The sequence below is a fragment of the Cydia pomonella genome, chromosome 1 (assembly GCF_033807575.1).
Source record: "Cydia pomonella isolate Wapato2018A chromosome 1, ilCydPomo1, whole genome shotgun sequence".
NCBI lineage: Eukaryota > Metazoa > Arthropoda > Insecta > Lepidoptera > Tortricidae > Cydia > Cydia pomonella.
Window position 1 is genome coordinate 8,536,768 of NC_084703.1, and position 22,624 is coordinate 8,559,391.

General features: G+C 36.4%; 2 protein-coding genes across 2 annotated transcripts in view; one reads left to right on the forward strand and one right to left on the reverse strand.

Annotated features, from left to right (window-relative positions):
• The window catches only part of LOC133529377 (WD repeat-containing protein 47), a 111,485-nt gene that overhangs the window by 55,608 nt on the left and 33,253 nt on the right, over positions 1 to 22,624 (forward strand). Inside the window, exon 5 of the mRNA XM_061867116.1 lies at positions 495 to 715. Within this exon, the coding sequence (XP_061723100.1) occupies positions 495 to 715 (221 nt within the window). The remainder of the gene's footprint in view (positions 1 to 494; positions 716 to 22,624) is intronic.
• Positions 15,961 to 17,641, reverse strand: LOC133529632 (uncharacterized). Its single transcript, XM_061867424.1, has 2 exons — positions 17,417 to 17,641; positions 15,961 to 17,327 (listed from the first exon to the last, which is right to left on the reverse strand). The coding sequence occupies exon 2, from the start codon at positions 17,236 to 17,238 to the stop codon at positions 16,120 to 16,122; it is 1,119 nt and encodes a 372-aa protein (XP_061723408.1). The 5' UTR covers positions 17,239 to 17,327; positions 17,417 to 17,641; the 3' UTR covers positions 15,961 to 16,119.

Sequence of the window (22,624 nt, forward strand, 5' to 3'; positions counted from 1 at the left end):
ATTAGTATTAATTGTGATTAACTGTGTGAATTGCACAAAAGTCTATCTCAGTTATAGCGCGACGGCTTTACGCCTGGTTGTAAGTATTTACGGAAATGATGTAGGTAAACAAAATCACGTGACTCGGTTATTCGGTTAACAACTAGTTAACAACATTAATTGCATCTACATTATTTTATATACATAGTTGGCTTCTTTACTGAATGAACTGTTGTCGGTTTGTTTAAATTACTTTCAACGCCTTAAAATTGGCTATACTTAACCCCAACTTAGCTATAAACACGAATCGTTCGAACACTCACCATATAAGTGCAACATTATTGTACCTATGGCTGCTGCTTGACGCAACGTTGGCGCTACTGCGCAGCGACATAATTTTCCATAGCGCTGACAAAGGACGCTAGTGTGGGGTCTCTCTAATAGTGTTTGTAATCATACTAAATTTTAAGTCGTTTTTCCTGGCCAATGACAATGACCCATTGCTTTCTTTATAGGCACAAAACAGAAATGGCGGCCATGGTCTACCCATGTCGGCGGGCAACATGGTCGGAGCCGAGGTGAACGGCTCCCGGCCTACATTCAAGCCTGTGACTGTGCTCGAAGACCTTCAGGCAGTGCGGTGCGCCGAGTTTCACCCCAACGGGAAACTGTACGCCGTCGGCTCCAACACCAAAACCCTCAGGATATGCACCTATCCGAAGATAGATGATATCAAGTAAGTAATTATTAACACATCTATCAGAAACATTTCCGGTCAATTATTTAATTTTTAACAGTTGAAATATGTCACCGTTAAGGAAATATGTGAAATGTTTCAGAAATTGCCCATCGCTAGGTATCATCCCATCTTTATCATCATCGCATTAAGTCGATGCGTAATATAGCAGTGTCATAAAGCGCATTTAAGTCCAAGCGATGCAACTTGAACACGGCAACGTAGTTCGTGCCGAATTTTCGATCTGTTATAGGCGGTCTCCGTTGGAGTTTCAAAGAAAACTCTTGAATACAAAAAATAATTTAATTACCCAAAATACACTGCACAAACTTACAAGATTTAGGATATTAGTAGATGTATTTACATATACATATGTAAATTACGAGTGACAATGTTCTTACTGGTATTCGAATTTTTATATCGTAATATTGCTCTTAATGCGTCACCTACATTTTAGTATCACAGGGTAAAAAAAATTTTTTGAGTGTATTATAACAGTTCATTTCCATTACGCATCTAAATGACTAAACGAGAACAATGCTTAGCGAATGTTGACGATGAAATACCAATGGTGTAACCCAACCAATTGAAAGTACGGCGAAACGTGGTCGTCTTAACGATTCCGGGTCCTTAAGTGTGGTGACGCCCTAGCTAAATTGTCAGACCATCGAAACGTAAAATGATTTTCTAAATTTTATATAGAGGTCTGGAGACTGGTATAACTTTGAAACTCAAGTTTATTATACTCTGCAAGTGATTACTGATTCGTGGATCGAAATTATAAGTCGACGCGACATGAAACTCAAAGTTTAATAACATGCGGTGACATAACAATCTGACATAGAATGCCTATGTACGAGTAATGTCATACCGGAATTAAGAGAGTTTGAGGGTTTTGTGGTTTTCCGCCCTATTTTAATTTTCTCTAAATTAATATAGGCATTTGTTGCGTTTATGTACATATGTATACTTATATTATCCGCTTAATAAATCGTTATCTAGACAGTGAACATCGTTTAAGGTGTCCCTTATTTAACGATTTTCAGAAATATAATAACGCATACCCCCTAATTCAGTTTATTTTATCCCAAAACACTTTGAAAATAAATTTCAGGTCATTCCTGTAACAGGAACCTGGACTTGCAACTAAAATTTCAATACAAATTACTATGGAAAAACTTGGTCAGACAGTAATTTGATAATTTTTTATTGGTTTTCTGTTCGCATCGAGATTTCTTGTGAAATAATGATTATACGGCAGTAGTATACGCGATTGATACGAAAAAAGTTAAGAAAAAGAAGAAAAAATGTTTTTAGTATTGATTATTTAATTCGTTTTGAAGATTTATTTTCATCATATTTCGGATTTAATATTGCATAAAAGTTCCGTACTCCAACGAAAGTTTGCTCTTTTTGCCGGTTAATAAAATATTAAAACTCGTCAAATAATAATGTACATGTAAACTCAGCAAACTTTGTGAAAGGGGAGAATTCTTATTAAATTTATCATAAGTTCTAGCATACATGTTCATATTATGCCTCTTATTTACATGTATACTTCTTAGCCCTGGTTAAGTCATAATTAGGAGTGAATACAATTTACACGCTACAGTCGAGCTTGTCTGATGGATGGAAGTGGAAAACTTCCATAGGAAGTTAAAACACCGCTACTTTCAATATTATTTGACATGCTACGTTTAGGTATTCCTGATTCAGTGCGTTGTGTGTCACTCCAACCACTCACATTATGGACGCGCTCGCGCATTTTACTATCAGAAGTGTCACGTGATAGGGAGGGATAATAACAATAATAATTCGTGACTTTCCGGTATCAAACATTGGTCTTGTTGGACAGTGATAATTTGTCATTTAGTCAACTAGTCATTGAATACGTCTCAAGTAAACTTGTTTAGAATTGATTTTTCAAAATCTCAAATCATGGATAACTTCTCACGCTGTCGATGCAACATTTCCATAAATGTAAATTTGTCATTGAGTCATCTAGTCACGTCATTATAACTAATTTATATAACTTATCATGTAACTGCTTTCGATTTATCTGTCACGTTATAACGCGAATTTGTGACATTTGTTATGATGACATTGCCATAATAATGCTGTACCTAGTTCAGAAGGGCTAAGATGGTCGGCTCTTTATCATTTGACACCATGCCTGTCACGTTCTAACAAATATGTGAGCGCGAAAGTGACGGGCATAGCGACAAGTGATAAAACTGGAACCATACTGCCACTGCAGTTATATATTCTGTGATTATACGAACTACACTACTATATCGCGAGCTGACAAGAAACTAAGTCTTTTACCGTTTCTGCAATGTAAATGTGGAAATTCATTACTAATACGTACAATAGATTTGGAAGAAGGACCTGTTTTTATTCCATATTAAAATGTATTCCAGATAACACTTTAATGTCCTATTGTGTCTACCAACTTGCAAATGGGAATATTTTCTTTTGTGTTGTTAGCATTAGTTTCTGCTTCGGCTGGTTATTTTCCTCAACGTAAGCGATTAACTAAACCATTTGTCATATAAAACGACTTTTCAACACGTGATTTGTGTCCATATTTGTATTTCGTATTTGTTCGGCTTTATTACGAGGTATATTTATATGCACATTGCAAATACGCATATTATACTTGAATAAGGACGTAGTGTTTACTTACAAAGGAAAAGCATGTAGCTTATGTTCTTCTCGCGTGTATAATCAGTAGTATATCATGTATAAGTATTATTGTAATGAATTCGCGATATTTATTAAAAAAAATATTGCGCTGGTGAGAGAAAGGCGTGTTTTATATGATTTGAGTCGTAATGATTATAAAAATTGCGACCAGAAAGAAGAACCTTGTCTTGATATTGCATAAATAATGGAAAGTGACGACGATAAGTACAAAAACTTTTTAATTTTTTAGATGCCTGTAGACTCCCCAAAAGCAACGCTTGGTATACGTGGTATGAACTCTTTTGTGACATGTTGCACACACAATAGCATAAACAAAAATGGAACGCAAGATTTTGTACGCTATTTTGTGTGCGTTAGAACGCTTTTGTAAATCAAGCGGTCAGCAGAACGCGGAACTCCAGACCGCTTTTGGTGTGCGCGGGCTCTTATAAAAAATCTGGCGGTCAACAGGAGGCTGATAACAGGCGGTCTTAAAGTAAAAACCGATCTTTCGAAAACTTAGTTTGTAAACGTTATCTCAAACATAGTTTATTTTTGATTATTTACAAAATCATATTGTACATAAACAGTACAAACTAAAATAATGTAGGCCTAGATCGTTATGCCGGCTGCGTTGTCACGCTCAATGCATGAGGATATTTGTTGGATAAGATAAGATCCAGCCCGGGGGCCGCAGCCTCCGTCCCTCAACCGGTGTCCAGTCTCCCTAACTAGCTCCTTGGCCTCGGCGCACCATAGCCCAGTCGTTTCGACAGCGACCGGAATAAAGTCATACACTGGTCCATGGTTGGCGTATTTGCCGTGTCTGAACTTAAAAGCAGCCTCAGCCGCTGCACCTGCCTTCTTGTGTGGCTGACGAGTGGGAGCAAAAGTACACACACAGCCTATAAGTAAATAAATAAATAAATATTATAGGACATTATTACACAAATTGACTAAGTCCCACAGTTAGCTCAATAAGGCTTGTGTTGAGGGTACTTAGACAACGATATATATAATAAATAAATATTTATAAATACTTAACACATAGAAAACACCCATGACTCAGGAACAAATATCTATGCTCATCACACGAATACATGCCTTTACCAGGATTTGAACCCAAATAAAATAAAATCCTTGTTATTATAGTAGCATAGTGCTTTATACATAACTTCGAGAATTTTTATATAGTTGTTGTCGATGATATTTCAATATTCTCTATTAAATAAAACAAATAATTTAATGTGTGTTTAATTTATACGTGTGTACATTTGCTGAACATTAATGGAACCAGAACAAACGAATGAATCCATATAGCGATTTTAGGTATGTCAGATTATTATTGATATTTGTAATACGGCTCTGTTGTACAATTCTCACATTACTATTATGCGGTTTTTGTTGTAACAATTTAAATATAAATTTATTAACGAAAACACTCATAACAAACAAAATTTTAGGCTTCAAAGTAAAAAACTTAGTATCATATAAAGTGTAAACTGAAATGCTGCCCTAAAAAGCTTGTTTTAATCACTGTAACTATGGTCTAACAATTAATTCCTCTCATGCATATAACTTATTCTCTCATGCATATGAAGTAAAAGGTACACGAATCCCTATATAATGTTTACCTGAATAGGTATTTTGATGTCGTTGTTTAATGGGATTATAGCGATTAGCGGTTGGGATGTCAACTTAATACCCGGAATAGGTATGGCACGGTATTATGTGAGCCGGTGAGAACCTAGTCTCATATTTTAGCAATAAATCGTAATACTTGATAAAACACATGTATAAACCAAGTTATGACGGAATTATAATTCCCGATTTAGCTTAAGAACGATTATTTTGATTAATTAAATGAATATTGACTACCACTCATATTTACTTGATCGTTTCAGGGATTGATAATCAAGAAAATAGTAAACATAGTTTCTCTATCTCACATATAAAAATACAGAAATACTTAATCTTCGTTTACCCTCTTAATACGTTTTAATGACATCCTATATTTTCCCATACATACAAGCTATTTAAAACAAAACTGTGTAAACGTCTAACTGATATCCTCTACAAATGCCCACCTCCCGAGCAGGCTGGTTATAGTGTATTTTCTACTATAGATCATATCCATGCGGTAAAGCAATTGATGAAAAAGAGTCACAACCGGCTCCTGTGCATAACATTCGTAGATTAAGAGGCCTTCAATAGTGTCGCACATTGGGCCGTGTATCACACTCCATCGCTGTTCAATTGATACTCGCTGTATGGATGTGCTCCGGGGGCTATATGTATAGAAGGTTGGGTGGCATTCAAATAAACTAGCGCACATTCTCAAACGCTCTCTAAGGAGGCTGTGCTAACAATCCGAGTGGCGCAGAGAGCCATCATCAAGCTTCAACACCAAGTAAGGAATGTCTAGATCCGGCGCTGCTTCAAGGTGCAAGACGCAGAATTAGATGAAGTAGGATCTCATTACCAAACTAAAATGAAATCGGGGAGGGCCTGTTGCTAGCCAGAGTAATGGCAGGTGGACTAAAAAGGAGCGCCTGGCGTGCGTTGTTACCTCGTTTGGTGGACGACATTCGGAAAATTGCCGGTCACTTCTGAATGCGACTTGCTCAGGACCGAGACAAGTGGCGTACTCAAAGGACAGGAATGGGCAATAAAAGGCTGACATGATGATGATGATAATGAATGACACCTTAAAAACTAGGAGCCCTTTTTTCAAATAGATACCTGTCAGTCGGAGATTAAGGCTGCACTGCCATAATATCGCCACATCGGGTAGACTGATTTATGATTATGATTATGTTGTATAGACTGGCGGGCGGAGTCACCAAGCCAATTAGAATTAAAAATGAATATATTACAGGTAGTTTTAAAGTCTCGTCTATCGCAAATAAACTCTTTGAAAGCCAAATCCGATGGCACGGACATATAATGCGTCGAGAAAGGATCATCCGGTAAAAATTGCTCTTGAAATTGACTCAAGCAAACATCTATCAGAACTCCCAAAGGCCGCCTGGTGGAAAAACCAAGAGAAACTGTCGCTAAAAATACCAGCAACATACTTTGAAAACACATTCAGAGAGCCGATCCCAAACAAAATGGGAAGAGGCACGGAGAAAGAAAAAGAGGAATTTTCAAAATATTGCTTTTTTTGTTAGCAGATGTTTGAATGCTTCTGATAGAAATTGTACAAGTAAGTGTGTTACACCCGCTACACAATAGCATTATTAAATACTCGTTAGCCGTTAAAATGGTTTCCTGGTTGCGTCCCGGGCTTACCAAGCACGACGTCCTACCAACCTTAAAAGCCTAATACAGTAATACACCCTGCTCTGCGGCGGCATATTTTATTCAAACCCGTCCACGCCGCGCTAAACATATAAACTCGCAATTTTATTCCACGAGGGAGCGTTTGGGACAGAAAATGATAATCGCTAGTGAATACCCTCGCGTTCGGCTACGCATTCGGGGAAATATTTGTCCTTAACGTGACAGGTGGGGTGGGATTTCTACCAAGAGTACTCAAGGTATCGCTAGTAAGTAGTGAGCAGATCAATTTTATTGGTATTATCATATTTTTCCGACAAGTAGTGTCATACATTCAGAAGATCAGTCAAGCACGAGGAAAGGCCATTTAATTTTCCTGAAACAATTTATAATCGCATATTGTCAAAAACAATATATTGCTCGCTCCAAAGCTTAAATAGTCATAAGTGTCATAACCCAGTCGCTTGACTGGATTTTAAACATAGCTCACCACTTATTTATAGCTATACTGCGTTGACTGTTTGAATTGGTGAAACCAATGGCCGACGAGGTCTTGATATCGCTATGTATATTAAGGTACCATTAGACCAATTATACATGTCTGAGATAGTTGTATATAATGAATAATGATTATTGCATATTCCTAGATATAGTTGTGAAATGTAAGGGAACTCATACATTATACGACTTTTCTCTTTCCGCACATACTATAACATTGCTACACCCTAGTAGGGTCTAACGTTTGTTTTGTACCGGTTAGCATAGAAATAGACATAATTTATTCGTAAGCATAAACACAGAAGAGAAAATTATACTGAACAGAAATACATAGGGAGAGAAATACTCTCTCCAGCGCAGATCTTCCGATGAGACCATCAGGTGAAACATACATACTCATAAATGTGTCCTGTAAACACAACGTTTGTAAGAAATAAATAGTTAAATAATACAACATTTTAGCATTGTTGTCCGTCAGTTGTGTTACTTCAATTTTGTTCATTATTATTTCTAGGTCTCTTTAATGTTACCCCGATTGACAGTAATTAGACAGTGTCTTCACTATCATTATTATTTAGTATCTACGATGCGAATTCTCATGTACTTTAGTGAATTATTCAGTATATAGTAGTGATGCGAGTAAATTCTTATTTGCAAACCAGCTTCTTCCAATCATCCTTCTTCTAAAATTTTACCTTCCGTTCCATTTAATTCAAAAACTTGATATCAGATTCGTGTATAAATGTCTAACCCTTTCATTATTTTAAGATGAAAGATTGACAGCTGTTGCTACAGATCTTGGCCGAAATTTCTGAGAGAGATTCTTTGTATTTATTACAAGGGCAGCGAACGGAATTATTTACTAATAACAATCTGTTCTCAGTCGACAGACAAATGGCCGATTTATTAATTTCCGGATGAAATCGCAACAGGCTGGTTCAGGAAATAAAGGCATTTGAGAGTGGTTTACCACAGATAAAACTTGGTTTCCACTCTCGTTTTTATTACGCGATATTTTCTTGTTTTTATCAATTACAAGCGCACTTTACGTCTTGTCTTATATTAACAATAAATATCGACACATAGATTTGTAATCTTCGTAAATATAACATAGTTTAATTGCTTTTGCAGTTCGGATGTGATATTGGTTATAATTATGCCTATAATGAATGGGTAAATGGTAATTAAACTGAGTATGAACTAAAGAAGGGGGGACATGCGATGTTGTCATCTAAGTGGCGTAAGAAAAAAAAACACACAACTTCAGATGACTGCTCTTTCTTATAAATTAAATTAAATAGGTCAATTCACTGACGTAGTGACGTATATTTTGCTGTTCATATGTTATAAAGTACACATTACATTAAATAAATGTGGTTCATTGTACTTTAAATTAAACTACTATGCTCCGGGGTAAATTAATTCAGCTAGTGTATTTTGCATATGATTGCCGAGTATCAGCGACTCAAGTCGCGGCCCAGCTCACCTTCCGTCCCCATCTCGTTAAAGGACAAATCCGAGACCTTTTGTCCCCTCGCCAGCGCCTTGGTATCTCAGCAATCCCTCTTACAAATAACCTTAAGAAATACACATTCGCCTTTACGCCGCTGCCCTACAAGCGTTTACGCAAAATTAAACTGTAACTCGGATAAAGGACCCACAAAAATCTCAATATACCGGCAACCTTCACCTTAACTCAGAGAAATACCTGTGCACAGAAATATTAAATCCGGCATATATTCCTCTCACTTGTTTGTCTTCGGAGTTGTTAATGCGGTACGGTAGTAATAGGCTTCCTTTGGGGTTAACTTTATTGAGTGGGAATTCGAACTTTTCTCGGAAATGTATTGTAGACTCCGTTTAGGTAACTTTACATCGGCTCAGGACTGCTTCGTCGACAATACTATTTCGTCACCTTTTTAAATCGTCCACAATGCCATGTCGTCACGTCATCTTCGTAACTCGTTCACGTTACTATTTTGACTACAGTCCCAGATGGTCTACATTTTCTATTTTGACCATAGTGATAACTCGTCAACATTGTACCATCCGTGATCATGACTGCCTTCTATTTACGAGGAAACTTCAGTACTTTTCATTTTGAATTAGTTTTTTCAACTGAAATTTTTGTTGGCCAGTAATTTTGATCTATACCAATGCCAGTAATGTGGACTATATAGGAATGTGGACGGGTTAGCACTGTGGACAAGATTGGAAAGTGCCGAAATAGGATTGTGGACGAAGCGGCCCTGAGCCTTGACATTGACTTAGACGTGACTTTGGGGGCGTCCATTAATCGCGTCATACGTTTTTGGCTTGTTTTAGACCCCCCCCTCCCCCATGGTGATCTTTGGTGATATTTTCAGGACCCCCCCCCCCCCCCATCCAATATGACGTGTATTTTTTTCGATAACTAAAGAACAGTTTTCTAAGAAATGAACCTAAGTACACGTGAAGGATAATAAGGGCGGAAAACTATTATTTTTATTTTATTGACTATAATACAGTATAGCACAGATGAAAAAAAAAATACACGTGATACGTGTCCATACCCCCCGTCCCCTGTGGTGATCCTTGGTGATTTTTTGCTGACCCCCTCCCCCCCCCCCCCCCCTATACAATATGACGCGATTAATGGACGCCCCCTTTGTAATCTTTTATATTTTGCCACTGTAAGATTTAAAGGGCAAGATTTAAGATTTTATTACTTGACAGCCTTAAATTCGACCTCGACTATTACCGCAGCTTGGAGCGAGTGGCGCGCCACCTTTCCCAATTATGCGCCAAAATATTGAATAAGTACATTGCGATACGAGTGCGAAAAGTAGAAAATTTGCAACTAGTGGCGATAAATTAACGTGTTTATGCGGCCTATGTATTATGTATCATACAGATACAAACGCCGTATAAACAACGCTTGTTCCCTTATACATAGGCAGAGATCGCCTATTGACACAACATATTAATTATTTTCAGAGCAATTTAAAACACAATCATATTATTTAATGTCATCCTTCTTTATTATCATTGGAACTCAAACGGCCGAGTCTTGCTACCTTCATTGTTCCGGTAATTTATTATTTTCCATAAAATCTTCGACAATTGTGTTTTGTATTCTAGCTATCTCGACTATAAAATGAGAAATGAAAGGGAAGGCGATATCTAGGTAAATGGATGTTTCAATACAATGCATATAAGGTTGCGGAATTTAACAAATGGCAAGGGCTACTTTGTTATATTGGTCGCCGAAACCAAAGAATACTATGTCAATATGATACTGTTACACAACTACGAGTACTACGACTTTTGAAAGTCTACATAGTTGCTTGATGGCATTCGCTGCTCCTACTCCGTGCCCGCTAGTTTTTAGTGCGAAATATTTACTCCATATTTTACCCCAGTTGTTGGTTTATTATCCAGTTATACTTTCTGAAACTTCTTAGTGCAACTACATTTTTAACCGACTTCAATTTCATAGCAGGAGGTTCTGTATTCGGTTGTGGCTATATTTTTTTTATGTACGTTCACCGATTATTCCGACACCCGTGGTCCGATTTGAGTAATTCTTTTTTGTTTGAAAGGAGTTATCTCCAAGTTGGTCCCATTTTATTTTTGGTTCTGATCTGATGATGGGATCCATGAAGAATTGAGGGAACTCCTAAGTGTTTAAAGGCAAGTGTATATTGAGTTGGGTGTTTTCTTAAGCAAATTGAGCATTTTATCTCAAAAACGATCAATTTGATGAAGTGGATCTGATGATGATGATTTTTTGATGATAATAATGATGATTATTTTAATGTAGTATGTTCACCGATTACTCGGACAACCGTGGTCCGATTGGTCCATAACAATTTTGTGGAGAGTTCCCTATCACTTAAAAGCTACAGAACCATTGTTTTAGAGCATTCACGAAATCCTAATTAAGAAACCCTTATCAAGTTTAGGTCGATAAAATAATAAAATAATAAATACTCTCATAAATGTATGATGAGCCGCGTCTGTACCCCTTTCCTCATATGACAAGTAGTTAACATTGGCGACACGCGTTTCCCTTGACCTTTCTCGGTCGCGAGACTGTTTTATTGTTTCCCGAGACATACTTGAGCGTAATTTTAAGTATGACATGTAACTGCTTTCGCTTTTCTCTCTGAGATTAAGCGCTTAATGCGCCTTTGACGTATATAAAGCTGGTACTGTCTAGCTAAGGAATGCTATTATGTAGATAATGGCATTACAGGGTTATATTCGTACATGATTTCTTCTGTCGGTATGGTTATGTATTTTATCGTTGCAGTGACTCATGCCTCAAGTACAGTCGACGACAAAAATATGTTTACACTTTTGCACCTTGTGGCAAATGTAAATTGCATTTTTTTTTGAGTTTTTTTTTTTATTGATAAAAATGTTTTCATGACATTACAGTTGAACCAATGCGTCACGAAACTTAGACTAACAGCAATAATAATTATAAGCATTAACAATTATAAAACAATAATGGCACATTGACAAATTAAATTGGAACAGTTGAGCACCTAGCATCCATCGTCTCACAGAATCTCAAGCATTCACTATACACTGCCGCCCATCGCCAAGCAAATAGATCGCATTCAGGCGTCGATGCCAGGAGCGCATTGAGCAGTGAAAGGGCGCGGGGCAGCGGCGAGTTCCTGCGCGATACGGTGCGTGCCGGCGGCACGGCCAACAGGTCGCGTTGTCGTGGTCTGGGGGCCTACCGCAAAAACCGAAATTCGCAAATTGCGGGGATCTTTCTCTTTTCCTCTTACTGATACGTAATTAGAGTGACAGAGAAAAATGCCCGCAATTGACGAACTTCGATTTTCGCGGTAATAGCCCTGAAGGCCATTCTCGGGGCGTCCGGAACAAACAGGCGCATGAGACCAGAAACAACTTCGGGACAGTCTGATTCCCCACGCAAGGCTCGGGATGCCATGACAAGGAGTTAGTAATTCCGCCTGACCTCCAAGGAATTGTACCCGAGGGAGCCGAGAAGATACTTTGTCGGGTACAGGTACGGATAGAATCCGAATATTTTTTTATAAAGGAACCTTCAAAACGCTTTCTGGACCTTCTCAAGCAGTAAAGCATACGTCGATTCGTAGGGGTTCCAAATGATCGACGAAGTCTCCAGCTTACTCCTTACTAGACCATTGTAAACCATTTTTATAGCCACCGGGTCATGAAAATCGCGGAGGTTTCGGATTACAAAACCCAGCCTTTGAAGAGCTCTTAGCGAGAGAAAAAATATGTTCGTGAAAAGTTAGCCGTGCATCGAACACTGACGGAAAAGACACGATTTATCGGCTCTGACCCCAGTATATAATGCCCATATATAGCGGAACGAGAGCGGGTAAATTTATTTACTGGTAATTATTTATTATTGATTTAACAGCATTTTGTTTTATACATATAAGATATTGTTTTTATTCGTAATGATTTGGACGACACGGTCAATCAAACATAACTGAGTTTCTCTGTAAGAAAAGATTTATTGAATTAATCTACAAGTACCTAAGTTATTCACAAACAGTACAAGTTAAACAGTAACAAAAATAAACTTTACCTGTAAGAAAAGAAACGACATTTAATGTTATTAATCACAATGTCGATTCTCAAATCACTATTAGCTTTTATTAAATATTGGTTATTAAATTTATTTTGTCATGACGATGATATGACAGCAGTTCTAGGTTATAATCTACCATAGATTATATAAGCCGTTTATGCCGCGATCTGCCAGTGACTGATGCGCGGAATAATTTAAATGAAAGAAAATTATATTTTTCTTTACATCTCCCCCTCCCAGTGAAGATAGAAGATAACTATTTACTCATCTTCATCATGCATGTCAAGCGAAGGGGCTGGAGTTAGTTTAGAGACGTGGAAAAAGTTTGACTCTGATTTCCTATGGTCAGTGCTTATCCTGTAGATTGAGTTTGATATTTTCCCAATGATTTTATAGGGTCCGATTCTCAATTCGTCAAGCTTTTTCCTATTGAGTTTGTTTCCATTGTCCACGAAAACAGTATCACCAACTTCAAAGTCTATATGTTTTCGATTTTTATCATAAATCGTCTTGTTGTACTTGTGTGATTTTAATGTATTCTCCATAGCTTTTTTCCTGTCTTGGGTCAAATCATAGTCGGTCTTCTGAAGTTTCAGCTCATTTGGCAGAATTGTGACATCGGTGCCATTTAGAAGATACTTTGGAGCAAATCCAGTGACAGTGTGCTCAGTTTCATTGTAGTTTTTTACACAGTTCTGTGCTATGGTTGTCCACGCTATTTTAGCGTCACTTTCGTTTATCTTGCATCTGATTTTATTAACTAATGTTTGATTTAATCTCTCGTTTAGACCATTTGAGAAGGGTGAGTCTACAGCAGTGAAAATAATTGGAATATTTTTTTCATCCAGGAATGCCTTGAAGTCTCTAGAGTTGATACCAGGGTATTGGTCTGACAGGATCATGCCAATGTCGTTTTCCTCCGCACAGTTTCTCACTAGTTTAATGAAATCATTTGCATTCTGTGTACTTGACGTCATGATGTAAGCGTACCTAGTGAAATGATCTGATAACAGGTGCAAATATTTCTTGGTCGACCTCGAACCCCCAAATCCTCCAATTGTATCTATGGAGCAGATTTCGAATGGTTTTGTGGCAGGACCCAAGTGAGACATCAATCCATATTTGTTCTGTCCTCTTGATTTGTTTTTCAAACATACTATACAATTTTTACAGATTTTTTTTATGTTTTTTGATAAGTTTTCTGCTGTGTACCACAAGCTAATCATTCTCTGCATTTGTGTGATGCCTATGTGGCCTAGATCTGCATGTACATTTTTTATAAATTTTAAACTGAATTGCTCTGATAATATTATTTTCTCTCTTTCTTTAACTTTCTTGTAATAGACATTGTTTCTTGTTATTAATTTGTCTCTCCTGCTCTGTATATTGACATTGTTAACTTGGTCTATTAAGATATCTTGTAGGGTTATCATATTAACTACTTTTAATTGTTCATCCAGGTTTTCATTTACTTCTAGGACTGGGTTTCTGCTTAAGCAATCTGCTTCGACGTTGTATTTTCCTGGTGAATATTTAACTTGGAAATCATATTGTGACAGGTAGTACGTTAGATCGCCTAATTCCTCATCCGTTCTTGACTTTATATTCATATTCTCCAAAGGCTTGTGATCAGAAAAGACAGTAAATTTCCTACCTATCAGCAGATGCTGCCAATATTTTACACATTCTTTAATTGCCAGGCATTCTAGGTATATAGCTTTCTTCCTTTTTTGAACTTCATTTAGTTTTTTTGAGAAGTATGCCACCGGTTTTTCTTCATTGTTTTCTTGTGGCTGTTTAAGGACTGCTCCTACTCCTAGTATACTAGCATCTGTGTATATGTGTATAGGTAACTTTGGGTCAAAAATGGTCAGTATTGGATGAGAACATAATATTTGTTTCATTTCATCAAATGATTCTTGGCATGCCTCAGTCCAGTTAAAGGTTTGTCCTTTTCTCAAAAGGTTATGTAATGGTTCCAGTTTGATTGCTATTTGTGGCACATACTTATGATAAAAGTTTATTTTCCCTAAGAATTGCCTCACATTTTTCCTTGTTTTTGGAGTTGGAAAGTTTTTTATTGATATTAGATTGTCTTTCAAGGGTCTTACCGAATTATTTTGTATTATATGGCCCAAGTACTTAACTGAGTTGGCTGCAAACATACATTTGGAAAACTTCAATTTTAAGCCTTCGCTTACAATCGCTTGAAATAGCTGTTCCAGATGTTGGACGTGGTCTGAGAACGATTTTGAGAAAATTAATATGTCATCAATGTAACAAACCGTGAAATCTCCCAACTTATGTTTCCGAATTATATTGCACATTATTCTTTGAAATATGGCCGGTGACGTCTTTAAGCCAAATGGCAAGCAAGTCCACTGAAAGTGCCCCTCTTGAGTGACGAAAGCTGTCTTGTGCCTGTCTGTAAGACGCAGAGGTATTGACCAAAATGCTGAATTCAAATCCAGTGTAGAGAAGAACTTGCAATCTCTAGTTTTTATTATTAGATCCTCAATAAGCGGGAATGGCTGAGACTGTGGAACAACGATTTTATTAAGGTCTCGAAAGTCTATGCAAAGTCTTGACTTTTTGTTTTCATCTCTTTTATAAGCCAATGTAACTGGAGCTGCGAACGGACTATATGATTCTTCTATTATTTTTTTTCCCAATAGTTTTCCAATTTGTGTTTCAATCTCCTGTTTGTCTTCAATTGTGCAACGATATGGCCTTTTACTGCAATATTTGTCTATCGATAAGTCAATGTGTGCTTCATAATCCTTTGCAACTCCAACATCATATTTGTCTTTTGCAAATACAGATTTATTTTTCAATATTAAGTCATCAATCACTGTCCGCTGTTGACAGTCTAGATGATTTATGCTAATTTCGAAGTTCTCTTCACTGAAGTACTCGTTGAAGTTTATTAATTTATCAGAAATGATTTCCTTAGAAATATCAATATCCGACTCACTTGTTTCCTTAGAAACTATTTCACTATGTTGTAAAGGAACATTTTGGCTGATTACTAAATTTTCGTCTTGACATAAGTAAAACGCTTTTATACAGTCCAATCCGATTAAGAAATCATAAGTGAAATTGTCATTCTCCATAACAAAAATATTCATTGTTTTTTCCACATCAAAAATTTTCACATGAAGTGTAACCATGCCATTTGCCTTTCCAACGCCGCTAATTGTTTTTAAATTAGTATTGTTAAAGTAACCTAATTCTTTGTTCTTTATTTTCAATAACTTAGCATTTATCAATGACACATTCGAGCCAGAGTCATACATTCCAAGTAACTGAACTTTTTTATTCAATACCAATTTTATTTTAATTAACGGCGGCACTATTAGTTTTTTGGTTCATCACACTGCAGTTCACATTCCAATTCTGAATTGTTGACGTGCTTTATTTGTTTATTATTTTTATCTTTTCCATTATTCGATTTTGTCTTGAACCAACAGGAATCTTCTGAATGATAGCGCACACCTTTTTGTAAACTTTCACAAATACTACACTTTTCCTTTACTTGCTTAGTATCTTCTTTCTTTTTTATAAACTTCTTCTTTGCAACCAAATGTTCTAACTTGCCAAGTTCATTAAATAGTTCTTTTGTTTGTACAATTTCTTCCTTGTTGATTCTATCCGTTATGTAATCTGGTAAACCGGCAGCAATTATATCAATCAAAGTGCCATGATCAATCGTCTTCCTTACTTCTAAAAGAAGTTTTTCTTTTTTTATGGCATATTCTAATAAAGAGCCTGATTGGTACCTGTAAAATAAAGCATACTTGCTTGCGTTCCAACCTTTATTGGCATAGGTTTGCAAAAAGTTTGATTTCCACTCAGACCACTCCGATTGTAAACTATACTTTATCATCATAGAAGAGTACCAGTCAGCGCCTGATTTGTCAAGAAATAATCTGAAGATTTCAATTTTTTCCTCATCCTTTTCAATATTAAACCTCGCACACTCCTTTTCAAATGTTTCCATCCAGTGACATGCACTTGCACTTCTTCCATCAAATTTTTCGATCACAAACCTGTCGGCTAACTTCTTTATACTTTGTTTTTCTTTATTTTGTTGACTTTCAATTAACTTTTCCAAAATTTTCGTTAAAGGATCTTCTAAATCTCTTGTTTTCCCAATAGTTGACTGTCCTTGGGTAATTTCCTCAAGAAATTGGTCCTGGAAAATCATATTTTCATCCTCATCACAGTATGTTTGTAAAAGTTCCTCTGTCATTTTTATCCATACATTTCTGGTTTGATGCCTTTTCTTCAATGTATTTCTCAGTGTATTGAAAGCCTTAGATGCTTGAACATGTTTGTGAAACTGTACAGCTTGAAATTCCTCCGGGATCAGGTAAGTCTTGTCATCTTGTGTAGCAATTGAGGTTATAGCGATGTAGTTAGACTTTCCGTCATTTGTTGATTTCACTTGAAACGTAAACTTTAACTTTTCCATTTTTCTGACAATAAATGTCGTTTTATAAGATATTGTTTTTATTCGTAATGATTTGGACGACACGGTCAATCAAACATAACTGAGTTTCTCTGTAAGAAAAGATTTATTGAATTAATCTACAAGTACCTAAGTTATTCACAAACAGTACAAGTTAAACAGTAACAAAAATAAACTTTACCTGTAAGAAAAGAAACGACATTTAATGTTATTAATCACAATGTCGATTCTCAAATCACTATTAGCTTTTATTAAATATTGGTTATTAAATTTATTTTGTCATGACGATGATATGACAGCAGTTCTAGGTTATAATCTACCATAGATTATATAAGCCGTTTATGCCGCGATCTGCCAGTGACTGATGCGCGGAATAATTTAAATGAAAGAAAATTATATTTTTCTTTACATACAATTACCATTACAAAAAGTACACACACAACACTTGACTGGGTTGAAATGCGGGTTCTCTGTTCGTGGGTGCATTTCGTTGCACACGGTTTTTTCCGTTTTATCGGCTACGCTCTTACCGCGTAGCTCGCCCTGCCACTGAATGTGTTAATCTAGTTATGCGTCAATCAAGAGCTCGCATGGTCACAGGTATATTCACAACGCCAACCTTAGTCGCGTCGGCCGACCGTAATAAGTTTTATCGCCGTATACACAGGGGTCGTCGTTTTGCAAAAAATAGCCAGCAGCAGGAAAAAATAAAATACATTTGTCATTATAAAATAGAAGATGCAATTTGAGACAATTATGGATTTATTTAATTTTAGTTTCATTTTAAAAACTTCGATCTCACATGGACTGTCGCGGAGGCTTGTTTTTTTTCCTTTACAATATGACATCTACTTTTATGTGTTCACATTTTTGTTACGCCCCTTACAAAACGCTACTTGATGAATGCTAATTTGACGGTGAAATATTGCCTTTAATATGTTATAGTATCAACTTTGCAATAAAATGTAAGGAATCGAAAAGTATGTATACATTTTCGTTTTGAAAGTTAAAAATGAGAAGAATGTGTAACTTATAGGAAGTATGCCTTATTTTTTAACATTTCCATGTATTTTTAGTCTGCAATTTAGTGTGTTAAATTACTCATTTTTATCTAATTAACAAGTATTTGTTATAAATCTACTCCAGTAGAGTATTGGCTCTATACGTCGTTTCAGCCACAAGTAAGGCAAAGTTTTATTTAGCTCCTCCCAATTCCAATATTGATCGCTTCAAAATACAAAATTGTAAGGTTTCCCGTGATACAGCGCATAGTGCCCTGAAAGACGCCTGTGTCATGCAAATAAAGCACTCTGACCGCACAAACTATCATGGCAGATTACTTTCTTTACCTACGTTACCCTTTTATAACTTCCTGTACGTTATCCTACATATGTGACATTTTCAAGCAAAGGGTACATTGTCGCTTACCGCAATTCGCTTGTATAATTTATACGAATAACCCGTCAGAACATCATTATGGCAAGCTTGTGGTACCTTTTGCTTGAAAGCGGAAAAGGAGATATTTTTATCTATTCTCAATCATCCGTCAAAACTGTGTGTTAAGTGTCATTATAGAATGTTGGCTCTTTAGCGTAGTAACTAGAAACGGCTCAACAGATTTGACTAAACACACGGAATTAGAATTGATACACTCATACAACTATTATTACTTACCAAAGATATGTAACTACGTACAGTTTAAAAGATAAATAAAGTCTAAGAAAAAAAGTGATACCTTTGGCATATACTCGAGTAGAGGCAACACCGTTTCATATTTAACACATATCACCATATCAGTGAAAGCCACACATATCAGTGAATGGGTGAAATAGCCATATGTTATTCTGAGAGTTTTAGTCCTGTGTCAAGGCCAACTCTAAATGTTCTTAGAAAAGGCTACTTGGAGATCATATAACAAATAGGCATATTAGATATGAAAATATAACTCTTTATTTTTTTTTGAGGTATCTGCCGTTTGGTCGTTACTTGTGTTTCAAGGTTGCTGGCAGTTTGGAAATTGTACGTCGAGGGTTATTCCAATTTCGACACAAAAAATTTTTCGTGTCACTATTTTAAACGATTTTCATTGTGGGCTCAGCCAGCAACACAGTCGAGCTTCGGTTATATTTTCATAATGAAGACTAGTTCTTGTACGTTTGATTATTCTTAAAATTTCAAATTGAATCGCTTTTGTAGTTCTTTTAACGAATGATCATAGAGAAGCACGTCATTCAAGAGCGACGTCAAAAGTTTACATCGCAGTTGTGCAGTTAATAAAAAAAACTGTCATTTTTTTATATCAGCAGTTTCTGACATCCCTCAGTATTCACACACTGTTAAAAATCTTGCATAAATACTTATGTGTAAAAAAAACTCACGAATTTTATACAAAACCTCCGAGGGCTTAAAATCGCCATACGTGCGCTTTAGGGTAATCTAATCCTAATGAAAATTTGTACGCGTGATCAGAAACAATTGAAGCACGCATTAAAATAATAATTTACTTCAGCTTTTTTTATCCTAAATACTTTCAGTTAGCCCCCCGTTGCTAAAATTTAAACTTTTTGACATTGTCGAACTCGGGTAAAAAACACGTTCGTTGTGTCCTTGCATTTAATATGCAAATATTCGATTTTTTTACGTTCAACGTAAACAAAGGGCGTTTGTTCGTAGCATTTACCGTCAGATGGGATAGTTTAACTCTATACCTAAATGAAAAAAGGCTTGATAGGTGTTCATTTTCTAAAACAATAGAAAAAAAATTACTGACATGCTTGAGAAAATGCATTTTTCTACACCTTACTCAGTTTAATAACGATGGAGTGAGTTTTAGTAGGCAACATGTCTTGCCGTATGCGTACGTTAGTTCGTCCAATAAAGCTCTTAAGCACAAGTATCTCGATTGTCATCCCAGTACTCTAAAAGCTCTCGTGTTACCCATTGAACCACAGAAACGTTCGGTGCGGCTAAACCTCGCTTGTCAACGGCATAAACTTTAGTAAGAGGAGCGGAAATAATACGATTGTCAGCTTTGGACATGCCAACTAAGAAGGGATTTGCCGCTTTTGTCGAGTTTATAACTAGATAAAATTATTTCTGGTAACGTTAAACGGATCCATCCCGCTATGATCGTTCAAAGTGTAGGCTTCTTAGTGCTTGAGAAAACTTACAAAGTACTTAAAGGTGATCGGTTATTTTATTTCTGGCACGATATAAATATACTGTAATTAAATTAACAATTTATACTATAAACTTGAACATGAAAATATAAAATAAGGGTCTTGAATAATGTAAATAAGGGTATTTTTATTTGAAAACGTCTCCATAAATAGCTGCCGATGGCAAATGTGCCCAGAAGACTGGCCGCAACGCCACGTTGACTGTTAACACTGAGCCTTGTTGGGAATTTAGTTGAAAATGTGTACATATTTTTGGCCAATGACTGTTTAAATCAGGTAACATTCTTGGAAGCGGGTATTCTTTCTTACAACCTGTTTCTGGGCTTATTACCACCATATATGTACGATATATCATTTAATATTTACCAGTCGCTTTTCGGTGAAGGGAAACACCGTGAGAAAACCGGACTAATCACAATAAGGGGACCTGTGGTTTTTCTGAGTTGAAAGGTCAGACAGCAGTTGCTTTCGCAAAAACTGGTGCCTGCGACCATTTTCGGGATTAGTTGCCATGAGCCGTGGCAATAAGCCGGGAAAAAACGCTAGGAAGAAGAAGATTAGCTACAATAGTATAACAAAGAATTGATGTCGCCGTGAAAGTAACTCGTCATGCCGTTTCACTCAGCCGTTGCACCGGCCTACAAAAAACTTGATTTTGAAACGTCCTTTATGACGTAAGGGACCTCTAAACTAAAAGCGGCGATACGTTTTACCTTTCAAGCCATATTTGCGTAGCGAAAGGTTACTGGCACCGAGAACAGACTAACCTTTTTATCTGCGACCAGCCGGATTACGCTTTTTTTTCAAATAAATTACATTAAAACACATCTAAGTATTTGAAGTAATGCTTAGCAGGTGGCGGGGTTCGCGGGACTGTGGTCGAGCAATTAGGTAAAACAAATGTTGTAAATATATTGCGCTTATAACGTATATTTCGTTGAGGTAATATTAGCAAATAAACAGAAAACGAAAAGGCACTTATCTCGTCCCGCCGAGAAATAAAAATCTTAGAAAGCCCCTATAAATTATGAAACCTTCGTAACGGCGAGTAGGGAATTCTGTGGCTATTTATTTCGACAACAATCCCGTGTCACTCTGAGCGAATCTACTGTGATGCCCAATGTAATTATGACTACTGGCCAGCTAACTAGGTCATTTGAAAAGTAGAGAGCGAAATCATAACAAAACCGGAGTTGGCAATAGGAAATCTACTTATAATAACACAATCTCATCGAATAGGTTACTTAGAACCTTTTTAATGAGGATCTAACGACTATAGAGACAGCAATTTTAGAAACAAACTTTTCCTATGAATAAGTATAGTAAAATTCACGTACGAGATTTTGAATAAGTGTTCACATAATCATAGAATAGAAAATTTGAACTATCCTTTTCCACTTAAATAATCGGAGTAATCTTTTATTGTATAAAAGTGTATCGACGGCATAGCCACTAAAACGGATCTGATAATGTATTGCTGGAGATAAAACCTGGATTTCAACGCAGATATAAATAAAATGTAAACCTTTTTCAATGTTCAAACTCAACGCGGTTTACCTACGTACTCATATTTAATGCACAGTTCTATTTACAGAACCAGCATCCTACAGACCATAACGGAACTACAATTTAAATTCTTATGAATGGTTGTGCCTTGCTCACAAATATACAAACGTTCATGCACATATTCATGGTGCAATTCGGCATCCAGTTGTATAAACAAACCGGTAAACGATTAAAATGTAATACTATTTACTTAACCCCCGATCCGCACATTAAACAAGAAACAGATACAGCTATAATTACTGGTATGAACAATATTTTTTATTATTAAGGTGCCGAAGGTTCAGAGAGCGGAGTTTTTGAAAAATCGTACATTTGTCTAAATTTTATTTAGCAATCTGGATGATTTTCTCTGGGAGAGCAAGATCCCAGAGCCGCCAGACCTTACTTATTTTCCTTCAGGAACAGAAAGTTGAATTCCTAAAATGTTGAATTCCCAAAATGTTGAATTCCCAGAAAGTTGAACATTAAAATGTTGAATTTCCATAAAGTTGAATTCTTTAAATGTTGAGATTGCAAAAAGTTGAACTTGCAGGATGTTGATTATTAAAATGTTGAATTCTTTAAATGTTGAGATTGCAAAAAGTTGAATTTGCAGAATGTTAAAGAAGTTTCCGGTTTATTTTTTATTTTTACTAAAATAAATA

Coding starts and splice junctions, on each gene's coding strand:
- LOC133529632 (XM_061867424.1), bottom strand. CDS start 17,238: ATGGAAAAGTTAAAGTTTACGTTTCAAGTGAAATCAACAAATGACGGA.